This window comes from Lactuca virosa, chromosome 3 (genome assembly GCF_052849685.1).
Source record: "Lactuca virosa cultivar CGN04683 chromosome 3, Lactuca_virosa_CGN04683_v6, whole genome shotgun sequence".
Classification (NCBI taxonomy): Eukaryota; Viridiplantae; Streptophyta; class Magnoliopsida; order Asterales; family Asteraceae; genus Lactuca; species Lactuca virosa.
Genome location: NC_136428.1, coordinates 111,296,397 through 111,322,065, shown reverse-complemented (window position 1 = coordinate 111,322,065; position 25,669 = coordinate 111,296,397). Strand labels below are relative to the sequence as shown.

The window sequence follows — 25,669 nt, the reverse complement described above, 5'->3', positions numbered from 1 at the left end:
TTCCGACGAGAATATGAAACAAAGAGGAGGTTGTGTGGCTTTTTCAGGCAAGAAAGTGAATGTCTCCTCGTTTGGTATTAGGCAAAAATGGTGAGTTAGTAATAAAAGGGACCAAACTCGAAACAAAAAAACCTTTAGAGATGAACCGAGTTAAAAAAAGTTGTTTGGGACCAAACGTGTAAATTATTCCAAACCACAGGGACCATTCGTGTAATTTACGTATAATATTTTTGTGTTTTAAATGCCTTTTCATTCTTATAAGTTTTATCAAACAATTTATAACATAAATAAAAATATTTAATATTAAAATTAAAGAATAAAATCAAAATTAGACAATAAAAATATTAGATGAAAGGTAGTATTTCCTTAAATTTATTTTTAAAAAAATTGGGAAAAAAATTTGCTTTATTATTTGCTGGTATTTCTTTCGGCTTGGTATTAAATACGTGGCCAAGGGACAAGGACTGAAGGAGTATTAATAACGCGACGGTTGAAAACGTGAAGACATTTCGATCCACTTCATCAATTTCTAACTGTAGCACCACCGACGACCGATTTCAATCTCCCCAAAACCAACAGGATTTCGAAGAAGAATCAATCTGATTGTCATATCGATCGACTAATTGGATGAGCGGGAGTGAAGGAAGCTCAGGCCACTCCGGTGGTGCTCCGGCGAAGAAGAAGGACAAAGCGAAAGTGAGCCGGACCTCGCTTATACTTTGGCACGCTCACCAGAACGATGCCGCTGCAGTGAAGAAGCTTTTGGACGAAGATCGCTCTTTGGTTAATGCTAGGGATTACGATAATCGAACTCCGCTTCACGTTGCTTCACTTCACGGATGGGTCGATGTTGCTAAATGTTTGATCGAGTATGGCGCTGATGTTAATGCTCAAGATCGATGGAAGAACACGGTAACTCAAAATTACCTCTATGCTAACTGTTTTGCTAGTTTAGTTTTGTTGAGTTGGTGATTGCTGCTGTTCGGTTGAAATTGGTGAACTTTGGAATCAATATGTTAGGGTTCAGTTCGTTGAATTATTGCTTTAAATTTAGTGAGAGTTCCTTGTTCATTTAAACTGGCACGATGATTGATGCTGCTCTTGTTGTTGGTTCTTTGTAAATTCTTAGTGTTATTGTAATCCGAATCTTCAGCACGAGCCCTTGCTGTTCTGCAGGCAAAAATCATGAAAATTTTAACATAAATTGCTGCAGAGACTTACATGATTATTGAGAAGAGAATACCAACTAGGCTTCTTTGGTGATGATCAGGAATGTCGTTCTTATAGAGTTATAGGCACAAAGTATAGGAGTTTATGTTAAGGACACTGATCATATCCTCGCATTTACTATTGATACTAAAGTACAAATTGTGTTCTTCATCTTTTCAAATCAAACATTATAGTTAAAGGCAGTGGAACAACAAGTTGCTTCCCTTTTCCAATCTGCTTCTAGTTTCTAACCAGTTGATGCTTATTTTATTTTTGGCTTCTGTTGTGAATCTGCATCTACCATTTAACTTTCAACTTACCATAATACTCTTCTCTCAAGTTAATACTCCTCATGACAGCCTTTAGCAGATGCAGAAGGAGCTAAAAAACATAACATGATTGAGTTACTGAAGTTACACGATGGCAAGTCATTGGTAAGTTGAAAACCTAATTTCTAATGTAAGCATGTTACATATCACATTAGTTTAATTCCTATTCTCCATTATACAACCTTGATTCTTTACTTCTTATGATTCAAGAATCTTCTTTTTGATCTTATGCTTTTATTAGCTTCAATATTATACTTTTTTTTTTTTTTTAAATTTCAGGGCCAAAATGGAAGCCACTCTGAACCAAAACCTGTGCTACCTCCTCTTTCAAATAAGTGTGACTGGGAGATTGACCCTGTTGAGCTCGATTTCACAAGCTCACACATTGTAGGCAAGGTCTGTTTTCATTTATTTATTCCAGAAAAATTATTAAATATGTTTTTCTTCTGTAAATAATAAATTTGAGTGATAATAATAGGGATCCTTTGGTGAGATTGTAAAAGCATCTTGGCGTGGAACACCTGTAGCTGTGAAACGTGTACTTCCAAGTCTCTCAGATGACAGATTCGTGATGTGAGTAATAACATTAAATTCATCTCATTTAGTTTTCATTTGTCATTGACTGAAATACCCTTCATAAGTCTATCAAAATAACTGTCATCTGATGAATTTTCTTTCATTTAATAACACAGTCAGGACTTTAGACACGAGGTCAACTTACTGGTCAAACTTCGCCACCCTAATATAGTACAATTCCTTGGAGCTGTTACTGAAAAGAAACCCTTAATGCTAGTCACCGAGTTTTTACGAGGGGTAACTTTTTTTACTCAAATAAAAAAAAAAAATCATATTTTTAAAATATAAACATCCATCTTTGAATGCAGGGTGATCTTCATCAGTGTCTGAAGGAAAAGGGTGCTCTTAATCCAACAACAGCTATAAACTTTGCTCTAGACATTGCAAGGTACTTTTTTTTTTATATTTATAATACATCTTTTGTTACATATATATTAAAATTTTGTGTTTTATTACAGAGGCATGGCTTATATGCATACTGAGCCAAATGTGATAATTCATAGAGACTTAAAACCAAGGAATGTTCTTTTAGTCAACTCCAATGCTGACCATCTTAAAGTTGGAGACTTTGGACTAAGCAAACTTATCAGAGTTCAAAATTCTCATGATGTCTACAAAATGACTGGAGAAACAGGAAGCTGTATGTTTATGTATTTTATAATTTGTTAATAATAAAATTTAGTCACATAATATTTATACTCATTTTATTTTTTTTATGAAATAAAATCAAAGATCGTTACATGGCTCCTGAAGTCTTCAAGCACCGTAGATACGATAAGAAAGTTGATGTCTACTCTTTCGCAATGATACTCTACCAGGTAAGTAATTCTTTTATTTATAAAAATAGAAAATAATAGATGTTGAATTTGTATTTATATTTAAATAAATGTTATGAATTATGATACAGATGATTGAAGGGGATCCACCATTGTCAAATTATGAACCTTATGAAGCAGCAAAGTGTGCAGCAGAAGGGCGGCGGCCTGTTTTTAGGGCGAAAAGTTACAGTCCTGACCTCAGAGAGTATGTTGATTTTTAATTACTTATTTAGGTAACAAAACTTTTATTTTATTTTGATAATTTATTTTTTATTTTGGGAAATGATAGATTGACAGAGAACTGCTGGGATGCGGATATGAACAAGAGACCTTCGTTCTTGGAGATTTTGAAGAGGCTTGAAAAAATTAAGGAAAAAATGGGGACAGATCACCATTGGCACATTTTTACATCTTGAAATATCATCATCATTCATCAACTACAAAAAACTGCAAATCTCTCTTCTTGTTGTGACTTGTGAGTGAGTATATTATTATATCATGTTGAAAAATGATTGTATTTGTGGAGTTGATAAACATGTACACAATGAGCATATGACCAAAACCACGTCGTAGGTCTTTTTTTTTTCCTTCACTTTGATGACACTTTTGTTGTAAATGCTAAATTAGCGACTTTTTTTCTTTTTCTGAAAGAATAATTTGATGCCAAAATGGTGTTTGCCACAATAGATTTGACAAACGTGTCGTTTCAAGACAGTAAAGGGGTTGAGAGAACTTGACCTTAACCTGATCTGTTTAATTATTGACAGTAAAGGGGTTGAGAGAACTTGACCTTAACCTGATCTGTTTAATTATTGTGTTGACCGTCGTGTCAGCCTGTTTATTTATTTTTGTGCTTGGTTTTGGTGTTGGACCTTGAAATATGTGTTGTGTCATTTGAGGTTGAAACACTAAACATGTTCAAAGAGTAGGAGTTGGATAGACAAAAAATAAATATAAAAACTGGAAAAGGTAGTAGTTGGGAGGCGGAAAGACTAAATTTATAGTAAGTTTAGAGTGCTAAATGGAAAGAGTATAAGTCGAGAAGATGAAGGGGCGGGATCATGAGGAGGAGGGAGTGGTCAAGGGCATTGTGTAGTTATGATAGAACGGAAATTGGAGAACAGAAAAACTGAAAATGAAATCTTGACTTGATCCAGATAGCTAAGTCATTTCCACATTATAAAATGATTTAATCTAAAGTTTTTCTTTTTACATATGGTTTTGGTTTTGGGTTTTCTAGTTTATCTAAAGATTTCAAAAAACATATAAATATACGAGTCATTTTCGAGTTGAAATTCTCAATTTTAATCTTACCCGTTTAATTATCGTGTCGTGTCAACTCGTTTAATTAAACGAGTTGAAATGTCTTATCCATACTCGTTTATTTGTGTCGAGTTCATGTTGGGTTAGCGTGTTGTGTAAGTTTTTGCCATCTCTATTTGGCATTTGTATAAGGTGGACCCGTAACCCATTAGCCCTAACTTATGAAGATTAATGCAGGTTTGAGGTTCGATTTCATGTTGCTCTCTTTTTGTATATCTCTCAACAATAACAACATCAACCCTACAAATACTTTTGGAATGGGGTAGGATGGAGTAAATGTCGACAGTTGTGCTATACGGGGTAAAACGATTACGTCTCAAGATGACTTTCGACATGAACAATTTATATCCTGCAAAAGACGAAAACATGAAAAATACATCAAAGTGAGTCGTAAGACTTAAAATTGAATAAATCAAATTAAAAGCAGTTAAATCCGATAACCTGCAAAAAGAGAGGCAAACAGAAGTAAGTCAAATGTGAATAGTAGAATAAATATGGATAGCCAGATACAACTCCAACATGTTTCTCATCAAGGTTTTATATTGCCAAATATCAAGTAATTAGTGGACGTAGGCAACCGTTATCGCAGACTCGCACTTTCGCAGTATACTAAATACAAGCCCAATAGACCCAAAAAAAAACGTGATACCAAACAAAAAAAAAAGCGCCGTTGCCGGGGATCGAACCCGGGTCACCCGCGTGACAGGCGGGAATACTTACCACTATACTACAACGACACATATGAAACTTTTCCAACTAACCTTTAAATATTTATGGAAAGACGGTTGTTCAGAAACGTGTAAGAAGTTTTACATATATTTCACTAATCTTTAATACATTTTTTTATGTATTTTTGTTGGGATTACTAAGATTTAGAAAAATATATCTTGTTTTGTGATATTATGGCTCAAAACTATTATATTTTGTTTTACTTGAGTGTGATCCTACACATTTTTTATCAATCGAATTACATTATCTAGATAAGATCTATATTAAAGTTACTTTTAAATTTTCAGGTTTTATCCTTACAAACATGATACTTAATTACTTATTGTTTTTGATAGTATAAAAATATAATATTTTATTGAAAAATTTTCAAATCAAATATGTTTTTTTTCCCTCTACTAGTAAACATATTTTGAGATATTGACATCAACAATTCAATTTAATATAACAGAATTTAGATATTTTATATGATATATTGTTCCAGTGATAAAATTGTAAAATAATATATTAAGTTAATTGAGTGAAATATATTCTTTTATTCTTAGTAAAACCCACCATTTGATAATGTCTTCAAAAAAGTTTTGTAAATTAGGAGGCCTTGAAGAGTTGAACTATAAGTGCAATATCAGTTTTTGGAAAACTTATGCAAATGTTCTTTGACTAGGTATAAGCGCAACAACAATTTTTTAATTATATTATCTATTTTATTTATTTATTTTTTAGAACAGCAAGAAATGTTGTGATTATCTATTAGTTTTTATAATTACTTTTATTAGTGTAATATCAACATTTTATAAGGGATATCAACAAAAATAACCATTAAAAACGAGGTTAACAAAAATACCAAGTGTTTTTGGTTGTTATAAAAATGACCACTTTATTCAAAATATCACATTTCAAAGTACCATTTTGGATTCCGAACTTGAACTTTTCGGACCTTGGAGTGAAATAACATGTTTTTTCTCTCATGAATCTAATGTTGTAATTCCTATCATCAACTTCTAATGTTGTATTTTCTAAAAACATATCTAACAATCTAACTGTAAAGTTTATGAGTATAGCAACATCCACCTACCATTTTATTATCACACCAACACCTACCTAACTCTTTATAAATTTATTAGATGTCACGCCTACCATAACAAACTCATAATACATTTCACAACAAAAGTCATTCATTATCCTGAAAATCTCATAACGATAACTCTATGAAAAAGTTTTCCAACCGATCAGAATTCATTTCGAAATTTAGTTTTCATTCAACCCTCGCTAACATGGCCTGTTTCAGAATCTATGAGGAATTGAAAGTGGAATCTAAGCGAGTATGACAACAAAGAAATGATATTATATGAGCTACTAGAGAAAAGCATGGATAGTGGACACTCGAAAAGAAATTCAAGTTAGTGAGCATGGAATAAAACAAATTGAACATGACGCTAGGATTGTAGACTGAGTTATGAGGAATTATGGAGAAAATGAGTCTAGTGAAAGTATGGGTTGATGGAATAACATACAAACACCCCATATTCCCTCTCGAATGTACTATTACGGTACATATGTTCCCTTCAAAAGTCTAAGTGTGAAACTATTGATGGGGATATAATTGATCCCTTGCCTACTCCAATAGTGGACAACCAATAAGACGGTGTTGGTGCGAACTCGTATAGCTCTAGGGGCGGTTTCTACAAAATAGTTAACTTTTCAATTATTATCGTAGATGGTCAATGTGAACGACTACACGTCCAAAACCCTCAAAAACCAATTGGCCTATAGTATATTGATAGGGATTTATACTTATATAAATGGTAAGAAAACAAGAATATTACATTATATTAGATTATAGTTGGCATATACATATGTAGTGTAATCTAAACACAAAAGTACCATATCAAAATCAGAAGTGCATAATGCGTCCCATTAACAATGTCACCCCAATCCATAGTATAAGTGTAGGAAAATAAATGTACAACTGTCCATCGTGCATGATCAGGCCTACGCTCGAAAAACAATGACATAATTTTATATTTATTAATACATACATAAAGACAATAAATAACCTCACCAAATATTTTTGTATGATGAAAAAGGAGAAACATATAAAATTTATGTTACACAAGAACCACCCTCTGTTAAAGACCCCAAATATGAGCCCTAAAATTCCATTAACAATCAATGAATGACGTAAGGGTGATCATTAGTACTGAATCATCGACCTTGCTTTATATGGTGATAATATTGTCGTCCATGCAATTGTCCAATGAGAGGACGTACGTTGGTAGGGCATTTCTGTTGGATTAGGTGTTTAAGCCCATAACTATTTTGGTATGTACTTGACCCGATTATGAGCATGGTCCTTTTGGGTTGCCTTCACTCATGCAACTTGATAGGATAACAAGAGGAGAGAGAGTAGGATTTATTATATGAATAATAAATTGGTACTCAAAATTGTTTTATTAATATATTATGAGATTAATATATTATTTGGAAATCATATTATTTAATTCGTATTGATCAGAAATTAATTTGGAATTAATTTGATGGTCAAAAGAGACTGATTAAATAATTGGGGAATGTTATGCAAATCATTGATAGTTGCATAAATGGGCTGATGGACTCCATAGAGTGGAGTGGACGAAATCTATGGGGAAGCCCAATAAGATTTCGTCCAAAGGGCTCTAAGGAAGGAATCAATGGGCTGCTTAAGGCTTAAGCAGTCATATTAGGGTTTCCAACTAAAACCCTAGCAGCCACAAGTATAAATAGACCCAATGACTAAGGGATTTTTGGTCCAATGCTTCTAAGAGACCCTAAGGGCTGAAAATCCCCAGTTACCGGTTGAAAGATACCGAAGGGGAGGCCAGCACCCAGATATGCTAGGCAGTTACCGGTTGAAAGATACCCAAGGGGAGGCCAGCACCCAGATATGTTAGGCAGTTACCGGTTGAAAGATACCGAAGGGGAGGCCAGCACCCATATATGCTAGGCAGTTACCAGTTGAAAGATACCCAAGGGGAGGCCAGCACCCAGATATGCTAGGAATTATGTGTTTATATGGTATGTGGTACGATGGGGGAACTCACTAAGGACTTGGGATGTTACAAGTTGGTATCAGAGCCTTGGTTTGAGGGATTCAGGCACACTCTCGGGTGTGTCTGAACTCAAACTAAGGACTTGGTATGAAAATTTTCAAAAGTAAAATCATTTTATAAAAAGAAGTTTGAAAAGAATTTGAAAGAGAAAAGAGCTTTGAAAAGAACAAGGTGTGTGATGCGTGCAATCAGCCAAGCTCAAGTAAGTTTTCCCCAAGATACCCATACATGTTATGATATGTTATGTTATGATAGGATTATGAGAACTGCATGCTAGATTAGGGCTGAGGATGTAGGAGGATGCCTTATATGCCTATTGTATGTGCTTGTAGACTTGCATGCTAGTACTGATCAGTCAGTGATAGCATAGCCTGTTTAGGTTATGCCTGATTGTATGAGCCTTTGAATTGCATGTACAAATTCCTGATTAGAGGATATAATGGTTTGATTGGAATATGATGGTTAGATTTTCCATTGTCTGAATGCTGCTTGCTTTGTGCTTTGTGGGACTCTTAGTAATGTGAGCTAGCTATTAAGTGAATATGCTAAGTCACATGTGGCCCAGGCTGGATAATCTCAGAGTGATAGATTTGACCCTATTGTGCAACTCTTGTTTGAGTCCAAATGTTCTAGGGATGGGTCTTTTACTCGAAGGATTATCTGATCTCTGTTGCATGTGGCTATATTCATGAGGTAGCTAGTTGACATTACTAGCAATCTTTCAGCAGCTGAGGACTGGGTGAGTTCGGGAACCTAGGAAAGCCTAGGATATGTTTCAGTGGGTTAGTAGTGAGGTTCAGTGAGACTTGGGTGTACCAATTTGAGGAAGTGACTTGGAGGATTCGGGAGGATTGCTGAGGAAAGTATGGATAGGTGTGGAAGGTAGTATTGGGCCCGTACTACTGAAAGCACAGGATCCATACTCGAATCGGTGAGAATCTTGGAGAATCTGAGAAGCTTCGGGGAGAAGTTTGTGACCCGGTTTAGGGACAGAGGATGTTCCAGTTATTGCAGCTTAGCCATTGGCAAGTGAGCTAATGAGCGTGACAGGGTGTCAGACCCTGGAGGATATGACTTTTAAGTCCGAGGATGCGAGATCGATTTGGAGCTCATTGAGAAGTGAGGTTCGTGCCAGGTGGGTATAGTAGAGGGTCCCGGGAAGGGACCCATGACTTCTGCTCATCGAGTGAAAGGCCAGCAGGGCCGGAGTTAGTGCAACACGTATAGGAGGTGCACAAGGGAGTTTGTCGCTCCAAGGGTTTAGGCTGTTACCAGGGTAGCGGGGTCGGTCATGTCAGCAAAAGGTGATCAGGATTCCTCCAGATGTTGCGGGTATGTCATCTTCTACTGCTACTAGATGGATCTTGGGAATACGTACCGCTTTGGAAGTGTGAGTGGGATTGGATAAGTCAGATCTCGGGTCGGTTTTCTGCTAGTGTTTGGGTTATCAAGGATCATATATGCCATCCTGCATGCCGAAAAGTCCTTGATGAACCTACAGAGGGACGCACTGCGGAGTGGGCTCCGCGTGTACCGTTATCATTTCGGATCTTTGTCGGGACCTGTGCAGGAGTACTATTTAGATGATAGTCGGTCAGGGTTTGGGCGATAGTTCTACAGTGAAGTCAGAGTTTAGTGGTTCCGTCCTTGTTCGGGTATGGCCGACAATTGCCTATGGAAGAACTTTGGAGTTCCAGGCACTACCATTGCTAGGAAAGGATTGGTAGTAGGAAGATGGTAATGTTAGTTGCGGGTGTTAGATGCATGAGTGTTCGGACATTGGATGTTCAAGAAAGATGTACTTTCGCACGGGTGTGTATGGTTATAGTTCAGTGGTGCTGCAAGATTGGAAGTGGGAACGAGGAATCGTCAACCAGGATGAAGATTAAGGCCTCTAGTGTCAGCGTGGGAGGTGGATTGAGGTGTCAGACTGGTCCAGATTTCCAGAGTACTCTTTAAGTTTTTAGAGGATGGGCGATCTTAGGGTGTAACCAGTGATTGATCGCTAGCATTAGTAAGCAGGTTGTCATCAATGGGTTATTGGAAAGAAAGAAGGATTGGGAATCCTTCAATTCTCACGTGCCGTGAAGACTTAGTCGAATCTAAGTGGAAGAGAACCGATCTGGTATTCAGAAGCAGAAATAGGTGTGAGACTAGGATGAGTTTCGCATCCCCGTCAGGGATGAAGGCGGTCGAGTGTCCGTCTTAATTGGGGATTGGGTGAGTTGGGAGTTTAGAAAACGTTCCCAACATTTGGTTCATGATTTTCCTTGGCATCAGATAGATGGTTTCGGGAACCAGGTTAGAGCTCCAGTTATTATTCGAGTTCAGTTGAGTGTTAGGTCGAGTGCGTGCTCGACCCGGTGTGGAAAGTGTTGTAAGACTACGAGGGTAGCCGTAGCATTCACAAGGTTAGTAGATAGTGCTAGAGTGATGTAAGTCTGTGGGTGTAGCCGCAACATTCACTAGGTTGGTAGATAGCATGAGCGCGTTGTTAGGACGCGGAAGGAACAATAGTACCCACCAGTTCGGGTGCAGCAGTGAGGATATGGAAATCCACGGATTGGATTTCGGAATTACCCAGATGGAATAGATCTGGTTGAGACAGTGATAAGCCTGTAGGATCGTCCCTACAGTTATGAGATCAGGGAAGCAAAGGACTGCGTAAGGTCAATTAGGATATTAGGCTACCATTGGTCGGGTAGCAATCACTTTTAGCCTTGGATTTAGTGACGTCAGGATTCGACGCATGGACCCGATCGGTTGGATCGGGAGGTTGTTAGAGCCATAGTGGCATGATAACTAGTGGCAACTAGTTTCAGAGAAGGATTTCGTTCAGAAGTCGTGTGAGACGACTAAGTGGGAGTCCTTTGGGCTCCGCAGCCGGGCCGGAACCCGATATTTTAGATGATTGGCGAACGAATTGTGACCAGGCAGGTCTCGATAGATTTTGGAAAGCAGCCATGTAGCAGCATGTTGTTTTCAGGCAGCTTCAGTGTTTGGGCAGTGTTGGTATTTGCGTCTTAGGTTGCAGGTACGGACGGAATAACAGACTGCTTGGGTTATGTTAAGTAACCTGCAGGGATAATTGGGCTTGTGATCCTGTTTTATAGTGGGAGCCTCGAGTTATCAGAAGTTGAGTAGTCGGTCGAGGGATAAGTGGACTGGGTTCAACAATAATGATTCAGTATGAGCGGTCTGTCAGGGAGTCAGACCACTTAGAGACTGCATATTTTAGATGGTGTAGATGTGATATTGTTGCAAGAAGTTCTTCATTTCCGGGCTTTAGAACCCTGTAAGGGATGATTTAGAATGCCTTGGGAAGGCTGGGGCTATGCTCGGGGTTGTGGCCGTATTACTAGAGTGGTTTAGCGTGTAAGGAATGGTAAGGAATGATTTTGAGGACGAAATCTAATTTAAGTGGGGGAGAGTTGTAACACCCCGTTTCCAAGACAAACCCTAAAATATGAAGATGGGTTTTAAGTGTTATTTTATCCCGATAAATGTGTAAGTTTAAAATAAAGAGTTTAGTGAGAAAGTGTGTAATTAGCATTATAATTTGTTTTGGAGGTCTAAAGAATGCTTTCGAGATTTTTAGTGGAGAGAATATTGATCATATGGCTAGAAGATAATTAAATGGGCTCATTTTGTAGTTTGTGTACTTATTTTGAAAATATTTGATTGAGGAGGGGCTATTTGGGTAAATTTGGATTTAATTTGAAAGAAAAAGGGAAGGAAGGGGTGAATACATCATAATTGAGATTTTGGGGGTTAAAAAGGTAATTTCTGGATTTGTTTTGCAAAGATTCTCAAGGTGGAGGGTTGTTTGGTAAAACATTGGACCTAATTTGAAGAGAATTTGGAATGCTGGGGGGCTGAGTGGTAAATTAAGTACTTAGGTTGAGAAGAATTGTCATTGAGGGGCTGGAAGTGTAATATGAGAAAAAGTGTGCACTTGAGCGGGTATTAAGCCCGTCACCTTCACCACAACCCTAACCCTAATCGTTGAAGCAACCGCCACCCTCCTTATGCCTCCCTTCGCCTATGCCGCCGCATCCTCACCTGTGAAGCCGGAAAGCCACCGAAGCCAGCGGCCGGAGCGACTGCCAATAACCCCTGCTGCCGATGACGCTGTGCGCAACCGGAGGAGCCGACGAAAATCGAAGATTGAAGCAGAGGACGTTGTCGCGCGAGCCAGGAACGATTAGGAAGCTCTCGGTATGCTACCAAGCGATAAGCACAGAAAGGTTACTAACGCAAGCAAGTTATCGCTTAAGGAAGAAGAGGTAGCAACGCTTACAGTGAATCTGTATACTGAGTTTGGCTCTAGCTAAAATACTCCTATAGTATTTTTATGTGGAATGATTTTGGTAAGTTTTAGGCCTGCTGTAACACCACAGTCACTCCCAAGCACATGTTGGTCATGTCTCGACTGAATATAGTTGATCAGGCTATATTCGCCCTAGACATGATTACATAACTGATCAGGTTTAACCGCAACGTTCCAACATCCAAATACTTTTTGTTTTGTTCTACTAGTGACACGAATTCTGTTATGTATGCATGCTCGTATACTTTTTATAAAAATACTCATATTTTTTTTTGAAAGTATACTTTTAGCGTAGAGCACTTAGGCCCCTTAGTGTTTATAGTTGTATACCACGTAAGGTTCGGTATACTAGTTCGCTATAAACAAGGGCTCTGATACCAATCTGTCACACCCCGAAACCGATGGCGGAAACGTTCCGGGGCGGAGGACGTCATGTGTAGCATCACAACCAATGAATAACAGCAATCATAGCAACACAACCATTACAGTGAATACTTAAATAACAATGTTTACATCAGTTTGAAACGTTGTCTGAAACTTTGTTTGAATTACATTCAATAGCTTTGTATAGTATAAACATAAAACTCTTATTGCTCCAGTTCCTCGAAAATCCAGCATGTACCTGTCTATTGATTTCCTGAGAATACAAGCAGTTTGAAAGAGTATCAGCATAAAGCTGGTGAGTTCATAAGCGGTGATTTGTAGTGAAAATCGTTGATGAGTTCGTAAAATATTTGTATAATTCCAAGAAAATCCGATATTTTCTTTAGTGATAAAGTAGTGATTTCAATTATGTATAAAACCATGAATATCTGTATGTTTCCAAGAAAATCCGATTTTTTCTTTAATGAAAAGGTAGCATTATCGATTTCGTATAAAACCATGAATGTTTGTTACTGAAAACTGTAGTGGTATGCGAAAATACTACCTCATGTGACTAGCTAAAACTAATCATGAAGTATAAGTATTTTGTATGTGAAACCATTGCATAATCCATTCTGTTTGGAAACCCTAGCTTTAGCCAATATACGTAGTGTGTATCAGTTCTATTTAGTAAAAATAAAACTGTTGAAGAGTGCCAGGTTGTAAACTAAAGGTGATTTATACTTAATGTGAGTCGTATAACCATGCTTGATATGACTAGAGACCTTTCCAACGTTCTTCAGGCGTCGAGTTAAATGACATTTGTACATCTCAGGCGTGCCCGCCTAACTGTAGCTAGCAGTCCAGATGTGGGATTGTCAGTCCCGAATAGATTTATTCACAAATCTCACGCTCTCCCTCCAGGAGACTCTGGTTATACTATGGTAGGATTTATCCCTGTACACCTAAGGGTACAGTAGTGAAGTAGCGCCTCACAGTATCGTACAATCTAGTTTACATGTAGTGTAGTAGCGTTGTATCGTAGTGAAAATCCGTATGTATACCGTATATAGTGATAATTACAGTTATGAAAACCATGAATAAGTAGTGATGTAACTGTAAACTATTTCTGTCTTAGTGCATATGTTTAGTAGTGAAAGTTTTTGTACTCGTTATGTTTAGAAAATCCCAAACTATACCGATTATAGTTTGCATGTATAGCGAATAGCGTATCCGGAAAACTATGCAAATTTTAGTGAAAACGTCCCTTATGCTCAACACAGTACAAAAGGGTTAAAGTATGAGATTTGCATAAGTTTTGAAAACATTTATGTTTAGCTTGTATTCCCCCCCTGAAAACATTAAAAATACGGAAAATGTAGGGGTATGAACTCACAGTTGTTGTGGAAAAGCGTTGACTGAAATGAAGATCCTCGAGTTGTCGCACGTGACACTTAACGAAATCCTATTATCAAATAAATACATATATGTATCTAAATTAGTGATTTCGTTAGATAAAGTGTTAGAGGAACACTTGTATTCGGTTGAGGAATGTTACCGGGACTTGATCGAATCGATGAAAATGGGTTTTCAGTCAAAAGCACCACTTAAGATGTGTTTACGGCCGTGAACAAGGGTTTACGTTCGACTGGTAGTTTACAGTTTCTGAAGGCTTGATGAGTTTACGGCCGTAAACTCAAGAACAGAGTTTACGGTTTCAGAATGCTTGGACCGTAAACTCAAGAACAGGGTTTACGGTTTCTGAATGCTTGGACCGTAAACTCAAGAACAGAGTTTACGGTTTCTGAAGGTGGACCGTAAACTCAAGAACAATGGTGCTGATTTCGAAGAGATAAGCGTTTCCAGACGTTCCGAAGTGACTCCAAACGGTGTTTCTCGATGTTTCCCGAAGTTTGAAGGTGTTTTTAGGTGTTTACGGTAAAGGTTCTTAGAGAGAGAAGGAGAGAGTTTTTGGCCAGAAATGTTCAAATGAAGGTGGAGGTCTCGTATTTATAGGGGTTTTGTGGTAGGTGGTGGGGTCCACTCTTTACTGGTCGTAAATAGGTTTACGGTCGTAAACGAGTTTACGGTCGTAAACTAGTTTGCGGTCGTAACCTCACTTAGACCGGAAATGTTTGGTTTTTCGAGATATTCGGGTTCCCGCGCGATTTTGGTTCTGACTCGTAAATAGTTTAATTATATAAATAACTAGATTATTTTCTAAACCAAGAAGTTTGACGAAAAAGTTAATGAATTCGAGTTTTTATTAACGGAAATCGCGTAACGGAAACGGTCGAAGTTTCGGGTTGTCACATCATCCCCCCATTAGAGGGAATTTTATCCCGAAATTCGAACATATAATACAAATCATGGATTAGGAAAGAGATGCATATATTTCTTTTTCATCTGATCTTCGCGCTCCCAAGTGAACTCAGGTCCCCGCTTGGCATTCCAGCGAACCTTCACTATCGGGATGCGACTTTGTTTCGTTCGTTTGATCTCTCTGTCCATGATTTCGACTGGTTGTTCCACGAAGTTGAGGTTCTCGTTGATTTCAATCTCATCGAGAGGAATCACAAGTGTCTCATCAGACAGACACTTCTTTAGGTTCGATACGTGGAAAACAGGGTGGATGTTGTTGAGCTCTCGCGGTAATTGGAGTTTGTATGCTACAGGACCGATCCTAGCAAGGATCTTAAACGATCCAATGTACCTTGGGTTTAGCTTTCCACGCTTCCCAAAGCGTATCTTGTCTTTCCAGGGTGAGACCTTCAGAAGGACGCGGTCACCAACCTGGAACTTCAAGGGTTTTCGTCTCTTATCGGCGTAGCTCTTTGTCTATCTCGTGAGGCTTTCAGTCGTTCTCGGATTTGCACAATCTTTTCAGTTGTCTCTCGGATGATCTCAGGACCAGTGAGAGTACTGTCGGGAACTTGACCCCTGGCTAGCTGCGTGTCACCCACCTCAGCCCAGCATAGAGGGGATCTGCACTTACGGCCATAGAGGGCTTCAAACGGCGCAACCTTGATGCTGGTATGGTAGCTGTTGTTGTAGGAAAATTCAACCAAAGGAAGTTGAGTGTCCCATGATGTGCCGAAATCGATGACGCAGGCTCTCAACATGTCTTCCAATGTCTGAATTGTTCTCTCACTCTGTCCATCAGTCTGCGGATGATAAGCCGTGCTCATATTCAATTTAGTTCCAAGAGCTTTCTGTAGTGACTGCCAGAACCTCGATGTAAACCTGCTATATCGATCGGAGATAATGGATGCAGGTACACCATGAAGGCGAACTATCTCTTGAAGGTAGATCCGTGTGAGTCTCTCCATCTTGAATCTTTCTTTGATTGGCAGGAAGTGGGCGGACTTCGTCAACCGATCGACAATTACCCAGATGGCATCGTGCCCACTCGGAGATCTGGGTAACTTGGTGATAAAATCCATGGTTATCCCCTCCCACTTCCACTCAGGTATTTATGGCTGCTGAAGTAGGCTTGAGGGCTTCTGATATTCGACCTTCACCTTGGCGCAAGTCAGGCACTTGCCCACGAAGGTAGCAATCTCTACTTTCATGTTTGGCCACCAATAGAGTTGTTTGAGATCCAAGTACATCTTATCCGACCCTGGGTGAACGGAGTATTTCGTCCTGTGAGCTTCGTTCATTACAACCTCTCTGTAACCACCGAACTTTGGGGTCCAGATCCGGTCCATGAAATAATAGACTCCGTCTCCCTTGATCTCTAGGTTCTTTTCCATTCCTCTCAATGCTTCACCCGACATGTTCTCTGGTTTTAAGGCTTCCAGCTGAGCCTCCTTGATTTGCGCGGATAAATGGGAGTGGATAGTCATGGTCAGTGCCTTCACCTTACGCCCTGAATACTCCTTTCGACTGAGGGCATCCGCTACCACATTGGCCTTGCCGGGATGATAGCGAAGTTCGCACTCGTAGTCACTGAGTAACTTTACCCAGCTTCGTTGTCTCATGTTTAACTCCTTTTGATCAAGAATATGCTGTAAGCTCTTATGGTCGGTGAAAACAGTGCACTTGGTTCCATAGAGATAGTGTCTCCAGATCTTTAGCGCAAAGACCACTGCTCCCAATTCTAAATCATGAGTTGTGTAATTGACTTCGTGTGTTTTCAACTGCCTCGAGGCATAGGCGATGACCTTTCCTCTCTGCATGAGCACACACCCTAGGCCCTGATTGGATGCATCATAATAGACTACGAAGTCTTTCGTCCCTTCGGGCAGGGACAAGATAGGTGCGCTACACAGGGCCCGCTTCAATGTTTGAAATGCAGTGTCTTGCTTGGCTTCCCAACTGAAGGTTACACCCTTCTGTGTCAGGGTGGTTAAAGGCTTAGCGATTCTGGAGAAGTTCTGGATGAACCTGCGATAATAGCCCGCGAGACCCAAGAATTGTCGGATTTATGTGGGTGTCTTTGGTGCAGACCAATTCTCAATCGCTTTGATCTTGGAAGGGTCCACGTGTATTCCTTCCTTGCTAATCACGTGTCCTTGGAAATTTACCTTCCTGATCCAGAATTCGCACTTCGAGAATTTCGCGTATAGTTTTTCTGCCCTTAATGTTTCCAACACCTGCCTTAAGTGCTGTTTATGGTCATTCTCACACCGCGAATAGACAAGTATATCGTCGATGAACACAATCACAAATTTGTCTAAGAAAGGGCGGCACACCCGATTCATCAGGTCCATGAATACTACCGGTGCGTTGGTTAGACCAAAGGGCATTACTACAAACTCGTAGTGTCCATAGCGAGTTCAGAATGATGTTTTGGGTACATCATTCTCATGAACTCGCAACTGATGGTACCCTGATCTTAGATCTATCTTTGAGAAATAACTGGCTCCCTGAAGTTGGTCGAAGAGATCGTCGATTCTGGGTAAGGGATATCGGTTCTTGATGGTAAGCTTATTCAGCTCTCGGTAGTCAATGCACATCCGAAAGGATCCATCTTTCTTTTTCACGAATAAGATCGGAGCTCCCCATGGTGAGGAACTCGGCCTTATGAATCCTTTGCTGATCAGCTCATTGAGCTGACTGGATAATTCTTGCATTTCTGCTGGCGCTAAACGGTAAGGAGATTTAGCTACAGGAGTAGCTCCGGGGATCAAGTCGATACGAAAATCGACTTGGCGCTCGGGAGGGGTTCCTGGGAGATCTTCGGGGAAAACGTCAGGAAAGTTACAGACTTCGGGGATGCTCTCGAGGTCTCTAACTTTTTGCGTTTTTTCGACAACATGAGCTAGGAATGCATGGCACTCCTTCCGCAGATACATGAAATGATACGGAGGTTCGAGCTAGACTTATCTCCGTAAATCATGAGGGTTTCGCCAGAGGGAAGATTGAGACGGATAGCCTTCTCGAAGCAAAGAATATCAGCATGATTGGAGCTTAACCAGTCCATGCCGATAATGACGTCGAAACTCTTGATGGACACAGGCATAAGGTCGATGGGAAACAAATAATTGTCTAGAGTGAGAGTACAGCCTATGAATATGTCGTTAGTGCTCTCCTTATTTCCGTTAGCCATCTCGACGGTAAATGTTTCGGTTAGAGGTTGGGATTTACATTTGATTAGATGTTTGAATGTATGACTAACAAAACTCCTCTCCGCACCAGAATCAAAGAGAATGCATGCATAAGAGTTGTCAAGGAGGAACGTACCCGTAACAACGATAGGATCAGCAACTGCTTCCTCCTGGCCCATCACCAGAACTCTCCCTGTATTGCCACCAGTTGTTGCCTTGGGGCAGTTTCTCCTGAAGTGCCCAGCCTCTTCACATCCATAACAAGATTGACCAGCGCCCGCTCCCGGAGCCTGGTTGATTGGTTGGGTTGGCACCTTGCAGTATCAAGCTATGTGTCCTTTCTTTCCACAGCTGTTGCAACTCAACTCATGGCAGGGTCCGTGATGGTGGAAGTTACACTTGTTGCACAGGGGTAGTTTTCCAGCATAACCACCGGTAGGAGATTGGGTGGTTGGAACAGCAGTGGGAGCAGCAGCAGGAGCAATAACAGCATGAACTACCACTGTTTGTTGTTTCTTGGAGGGCTCCTGCGAAGACTGACCCTTTCGTTTGTTACCAAACTTCTTCTTCTTCCCACCGCTTTCCTTTTGTGGCTCGGAGACAGCTGCCACCTCATCCAGATCGATTCCACGATCGATCAGAGTCTGTGCCAGATCCTTGGCGCTTTCAAAAGTAATCGGTCTAGCAGCCAAGACATTCCCTTTTGTTGGTTGTGTCAGTCCCCAAATGTACCTTTCGATTTTCTTGCTTTCCGGGGTGACCATTCCCGGACAGAGGAGAGCCAGATCACAAAATCTCGCGGTGTAGGCAGCGATGTCGGAACCCTTCATCTTCAAGTTCCAGAGTTTGTGTTCCAACTTTTACACTTCGCCCCTCGGGCAGTACTCCGCGAGCATGAGCTCCTTCAGTCTTTCCCAACCCATGACGTTAGCCACTGGCAGGGTTAGGGTTTTGACTCGACCATTCCACCAGGTCAAGGCTCTGTCGGTGAAGGTGCAGGCGGCGAACTTCACCTTGTTTGCTTCAGAACAAACGCAAATTTCGAAGATGGATTCGATCTTCTCGAACCATCGAGTTAGGGCGATGACACCCCCATTTCCGTCGAAGGACTTGGGTTTTGCAGTCATGAAGTCCTTGTAGGAACACTCTTTTTGATGTCCCTGACTTCCACCTGGTCTCTGTGGGTCGGTTCCACCTCCAGCCCCACCAGCATTCACTTGTGCCATTGCTGCAGTCACGGCGGCTGTAACTGCTGCCTGGAACATGACAGGGTCGAACTGAGGAGGTGGTGGTGGTGGCGGAGTGTCGTCGTTCCTTCTGATGGGTCTTGGTCGAGGAGGCATCTCGTTCTAGAAATCAATTAGGAAGAAGAGGATGGTAATTCCTCGAGATATATAAAACAAGATATATCTCATCCAGATAATAAAAGTATACTACCGAGCGATAAGCACAGAAAGGTTACTAACGCAAGCAAGTTATCGCTTAAGGAAGAAGAGGTAGCAACGCTTAGAGTGAATCTGTATACTGAGTTTGGCTCTAGCTAAAATACTCCTATAGTATTTTTATGTGGAATGATTTTGGTAACTTTTAGGCCTGCTGTAACACCACAGTCACTCCCAAGCACATGTTGGTCATGTCTCGACTGAATATAGTTGATCAGGCTATATTCACCCTAGACATGATTACATAACTGCCCAGGTTTAACCGCAGCGTTCCAACATCCAAATACTTTTTGTTTTGTTCTACTAGTGACACGAATTCTGTTATATATGCATGCTCGTATACTTTTTATAAAAATACTCATATTTTTTTGAAAGTATACTTTTTGAAAGTATACTTTTTGTTTTTGTTCTACTAGTGACACGAATTCTGTTATATATGCATGCTCGTATACTTTTTATAAAAATGCTCGTATACTTTTTATAATGACATTTGTACATCTCAGGCGTGCCCGCCTAACTGTAGCTAGCAGTCCAGATGTGGGATTGTCAGTCCCGAATAGATCTATTCACAAATCTCACGCTCTCCCTCCAGGAGACTCTGGTTATACTATGGTAGGATTTATCCCTGTTCACCTAAGGGTACAGTAGTGAAGTAGCGCCTTACAGTATCGTACAATCTAGTTTACATGTAGTGTAGTAGCGTTGTATCGTAGTGAAAATCTGTATGTATACCGTATATAGTGATAATTACAGTTATGAAAACCATGAATAAGTAGTGATGTAACTGTAAACTATTTCTGTCTTAGTGCATATGTTTAGTAGTGAAAGTTTTTGTACTCGTTATGTTTAGAAAATCCCAAACTATACTGATTATAGTTTGCATGTATAGCGAATAGCGTGTCCGGAAAACTATGCAAATTTTAGTGAAAACGTCCCTTATGCTCAACACAGTACAAAAGGGTTAAAGTATGAGATTTGCATAAGTTTTGAAAACATTTATGTTTAGCTTGTATTCCCCCCCTGAAAACATTAAAAATACGGAAAATGTAGGGGTATGAACTCACAGTTGTTGTGGAAAAGCGTTGACTGAAATGAAGATCCTCGAGTTGTCGCACGTGACACTTAACGAAATCCTATTATCAAATAAATACATATATGTATCTAAATTAGTGATTTCGTTAGATAAAGTGTTAGAGGAACACTTGTATTCGGTTGAGGAATGTTACCGGGACTTGATCGAATCGATGAAAGTGGGTTTTCAGTCAAAAGCACCACTTAAGATGTGTTTACGGCCGTGAACAAGGGTTTACGTTCGACTGGTAGTTTACGGTTTCTGAAGGCTTGATGAGTTTACGGCCGTAAACTCAAGAACAGAGTTTACGGTTTCAGAATGCTTGGACCGTAAACTCAAGAACAGGGTTTACGGTTTCTGAATGCTTGGACAGTAAACTCAAGAACAGAGTTTACGGTTTCTGAAGGTGGACCGTAAACTCAAGAACAATGGTGCTGATTTCGAAGAGATAAGCGTTTCCAGACGTTCCGAAGTGACTCCAAACGGTGTTTCTCGATGTTTCCCGAAGTTTGAAGGTGTTTTTAGGTGTTTACGGTCATGGTTCTTAGAGAGAGAAGGAGAGAGTTTTTGGCCAGAAATGTTCAAATGAAGGTGGAGGTCTCGTATTTATAGGGGTTTTGTGGTAGGTGGTGGGGTCCACTCTTTACTGGTCGTAAATAGGTTTACGGTCGTAAACGAGTTTACGGCCGTAAACGAGTTACGGTCGTAAACTAGTTTGCGGTCGTAACCTCACTTAGACCGGAAATGTTTGGTTTTTCGAGATATTCGGGTTCCCGCGCGATTTTGGTTCCGACTCGTAAATAATTTAATTATTTAAACAACTAGATTATTTTCTAAACCAAGAAGTTTGACGAAAAAGTTAATGAATTCGAGTTTTTATTAACGGAAATTGCGTAACGGAAACGGTCGAAATTTCGGGTTGTCACAAGATAATTATCTTTGTGATAATTAGATGGTATGTTGTTATCTGTTATGATTATGTGCTAGTATGATATGATGTTATGTGTTATGTGATAGGAGGGGGTAGGTTAGACCCCAGTACCGGTCGAAAGGACCGAAGGGGTAGTTAGTACCCAGTTATGTTAAACAGTTTATGATATATGTGTTATGCTATTATGTGGTAGTGGTAGGGGTGAAATAGTCCCCAGTTACCGGTTGAAAGATACTGAAGGGGAGGCCAACACCTAGATATGCTAGGCAGTTACCGGTTGAAAGATACCAAAGGGGAGGCCAGCACCCAAATATGCTAGGCAGTTACCGGTTGAAAGATACCGAAGGGGAGGCCAGCACCCAGATATGCTAGGCAGTTACCGGTTGAAAGATACCGAAGGGGAGGCCAGCACCCAGATATGTTACGCAGTTACCGGTTGAAAGATACCCAAGGGGAGGCCAGCACCCAGATATGCTAGGCTTTATGTGTTTATATGGTATGTGGTAACATGGGGGAACTCACTAAGCTTTGTGCTTACGGTTTTCAGTTTTGGTTTTAGGTACTTCGTTTTCAAAGGAAAGGAGTCGGCTCGATCGCAGCGCATCACACTATATATCCGCACATGAGATCTTGAGGATGACACTCTGATATTGTTTTATGACAACATGTTTTGATTATTTCTACTTTGGTTTTTGAAATGAGATGTTATTATGGATGTTTTATTACTTTATAATAACTTATTTAAAAATGAAATTTTCAGCCTTGAATTTTGGGATGTTACACCATATCATAATTGATCCTCTAAGTAAATCTTAGTGCACTAGTATGGCTAAGAAGAGGAATCAGGAAATTGTTGAAATGATTAAATCAAAAAGTGAATCATACTTCGTTCCAAAATCAAATCTTAGAGTCGTACTCCAAGATTGTGACTTGAGTGACATTAACTTAAGAAAAGGTTGAACACACTCATCAAATGTGGAGTAGAAAAATGTTTTTCTTACTCTTGCACGTTTGAAATTGGTAAGTTGTGATGTCTTGGATAAGACAAAGACCAACTAAGACCATGTGTGTAGTGTGTGTCTTGATAAGAATCCGCACTAACTCTTGAGTATTTGTTTGTCAAGAAATGTTTCTTGACAAGGGAATCTTATATGTCAAGAAGACAGTGGGAGTCTAAATGGTCTTGAAAAGTTTCAAGAACTAATCAAGAATAAACCTATTGTTAAACACTATCACACAACTTGAGGTTTATGACCTATCGTGTTGACACATTCTTGTTTCTGTGCCCATTCCATTTAAGGTTGACTATGCATATGAGATCTATGAGTTCTCATTTGATTGCATAAGGCAGAGCACTGTGATCAGTGAAAGCTCATTGATCAGTAAGGGTGAGCTGGTCAACGACTTGGAAGACATGGTAGGCCCTTGTGCTGCCAAGTGGCAAGAAATTAAGAATGAACAAGTTCTGTCCATAAGAGTTTGGATTTGTCACAAACATTATCTTATGATTATGGTTATGACAAATTCACATGAATAGGAGCACATACACCATAAAATCTAAGTGTCATAAGGTTTCTCTCCTTCATGAAAATGATTGTGAGGAAATGCTTTCACTAGGAAGATTTTAAGGAGATAGACATTGTAAGAATTGCATTCTCAAATCAGATCATGATTACGACATCCCTCTTCATGGTTCGAATTGTGAGATTTGGCAATTATTCTAAACATTTAGGACTTATTGCTATAAGTTCTGAATTAGTTTAGACATACATATGAGCTATCTAAGGGAAGATGTATGAGTTTGAGAAGATTAAATAAAGGCTTATCGAAGCATATCGTATTAGAAATATGAACTTTGGAAGTCAATAAGTATTACATTCTAGAAGTCCAGTTGATTTCTGAATACATGTCAAAGCTAGTGGGAGCATAAATGTTATGCTGGTATGGATATAATTATCATGTTAGTAGGAGCATGATTATTATTTGAAGTGTTGCAAGTTAGCAATATTAATTATAGAAAACAAAAGTTTCACTTTGCAAAGTTGCAGGGATTGAAAGGTTGTTTTGCTATAATTAAGGGAGAGAATATTATACTTCATTTCAAATCTAAAAGCTTAGATCGAGAAATTTTAATTAAATTTAGTCAAAAGGTATATATGGATGTTATGTTGAAAAGATTCAACATAAAGGAATCCTATATATGGAAATAGATGGCAAGAGACTGGTAAAGTATCACGTTTTCATTGCGTATCGTATCCCATACGCTTCGGGTATAGGATCGATTGCATATGCTATAATAATCGATCGTTCTGATTTTCCAAATGCCTAGGGCATTAAGCGGGAAAAAGGACCAGAACAAAATATGACTGAAATTAATTAAACAACTGTTAAGAACAATCTGAGGTTCGCCAAGGATTGGTCACTTGTGGGCAGTTGGAAGTAGAGTATTGGATGGAACATATTGACATTATTATGAGTAGATATGATTCTATTTAGAATGAGTTGTCATATGGAAAATATGGAAATGTTTCCATAAATGGGAGTTGGATATCAAGAATCTATGATTAGATTAGAAACTTTTATGCAAGAAGGATGTTCAAAGGAATGTACTTTGAATGTGAGACTTCATATCTATGGAATTGCCTTGTAACAATCTCCAATAGAGCACTTTGTAATATCATTGGCAAAGTCTTGGTGGCTTTGGTGTTGTGACATTACGAAAGGATCGTTGCATAAAATATTAGAATCTAACATATTCTAATAGTGGCAAGAATTTGGTATTCTTACACTAGTGATAAGGATTAGGAGTTCTGAAATGAGTATCGTTGGAAATGTGTTAAATTGATCTATTTCACAAAGTATGGACCATAGGTAAACATAGTGTGCATGCTTGGAGCATGGGATAACTGTTGTTATAACTCAAGTAATAAGTTGATTATCTGAAACGTTATACAATGATTAATGTGTAATCGATATGGTGATTGAATAAAAGGTGTTTTATTTATACTCAAAAGTTTGAGACCATATTGGATTCGATTATTCTTGTGTTTCACTTTGCATGTTTTGACTTCCCGAATAATATGATTATTCAAACCATCCACAGTCGATAAATACTTTGGAAGTAGGTATTGAAGCTAGACTGTCATGAATCCAACTGTAGATTGTCTAAAGCGTTTAGACATAGCAAAAGCCTGCTGTAGTGTTCATGAGTACTCCTGTAATAAGATTAGAGTATTGGATTAAACCCACGCTCACTTGAATCACTTCATGGATTTTATCACGAGTGATTAGTGAGACGATAATATCTTATGTTCTTGAAACGGACACATGTGAGTTGTATTATGCAAGTCGGTTGCACATTGATAATATGTAAACGCACCAATAACTTGGTGCTATAAAACATATTGTTGTGTGTGATTTGATGAGTAAATACAAGCGAGCATTTGAGTCGAAGTTTATTCGTTCCTTTTACCCAATGTGGGATAAAAGCGATATATGTGGGCCTCTCGATGATTTAGTGATGACACCCTAAGCGCTTGGCCAAGCCTCGACTAAGTTGATGTGTTCAATTGTAGTCTGTTATCAGTCGTCATAGATCGGAAATCGGGAAACAACACATAGACAGAGAGAATGATTATAATCCATGTCTCAGTTTATACGATATCTAGAATGGAGGAATATATGATCCCTTATCTAAATGACGCGTTTCTGATAAGATCAGAGTTGACAACGGCTTTTGACAGCTACGATTGTTGATCAGGTTCTGAAGTCGTACTTGCAAATAGTTATTAGACTTATCCAAGTGGGAGACTGTTGGATTAGGTGTCTAAGCCCATAACTATTTTGGTATGTACTTGACCTGATTATGAGCATGGTCCTTTTGGGTTGCCTTCACTCATGCAACTTGAT

General features: G+C 39.4%; 1 protein-coding gene and 1 non-coding gene across 2 annotated transcripts; one reads left to right on the top strand and one right to left on the bottom strand.

Annotated features, from left to right (window-relative positions):
* The first annotated feature begins 488 nt into the window (after positions 1 to 488).
* Positions 489 to 3,601, top strand: LOC145166378 (serine/threonine-protein kinase VIK-like). The gene is made up of 10 exons (XM_079085335.1): positions 489 to 912; positions 1,569 to 1,643; positions 1,818 to 1,934; positions 2,017 to 2,111; positions 2,231 to 2,351; positions 2,423 to 2,502; positions 2,573 to 2,754; positions 2,847 to 2,932; positions 3,022 to 3,137; positions 3,222 to 3,601. Exons 1-10 carry the CDS (start codon positions 628 to 630, stop codon positions 3,346 to 3,348), a joined length of 1,284 nt encoding a protein of 427 aa, XP_078941461.1. The 5' UTR covers positions 489 to 627; the 3' UTR covers positions 3,349 to 3,601.
* A 1,319-nt stretch (positions 3,602 to 4,920) lies between these two features.
* On the bottom strand, positions 4,921 to 4,992 carry TRNAD-GUC (transfer RNA aspartic acid (anticodon GUC)). Its single transcript has one exon. It is a non-coding gene; the product is annotated as a tRNA-Asp (tRNA).
* Positions 4,993 to 25,669: the final 20,677 nt, after the last annotated feature.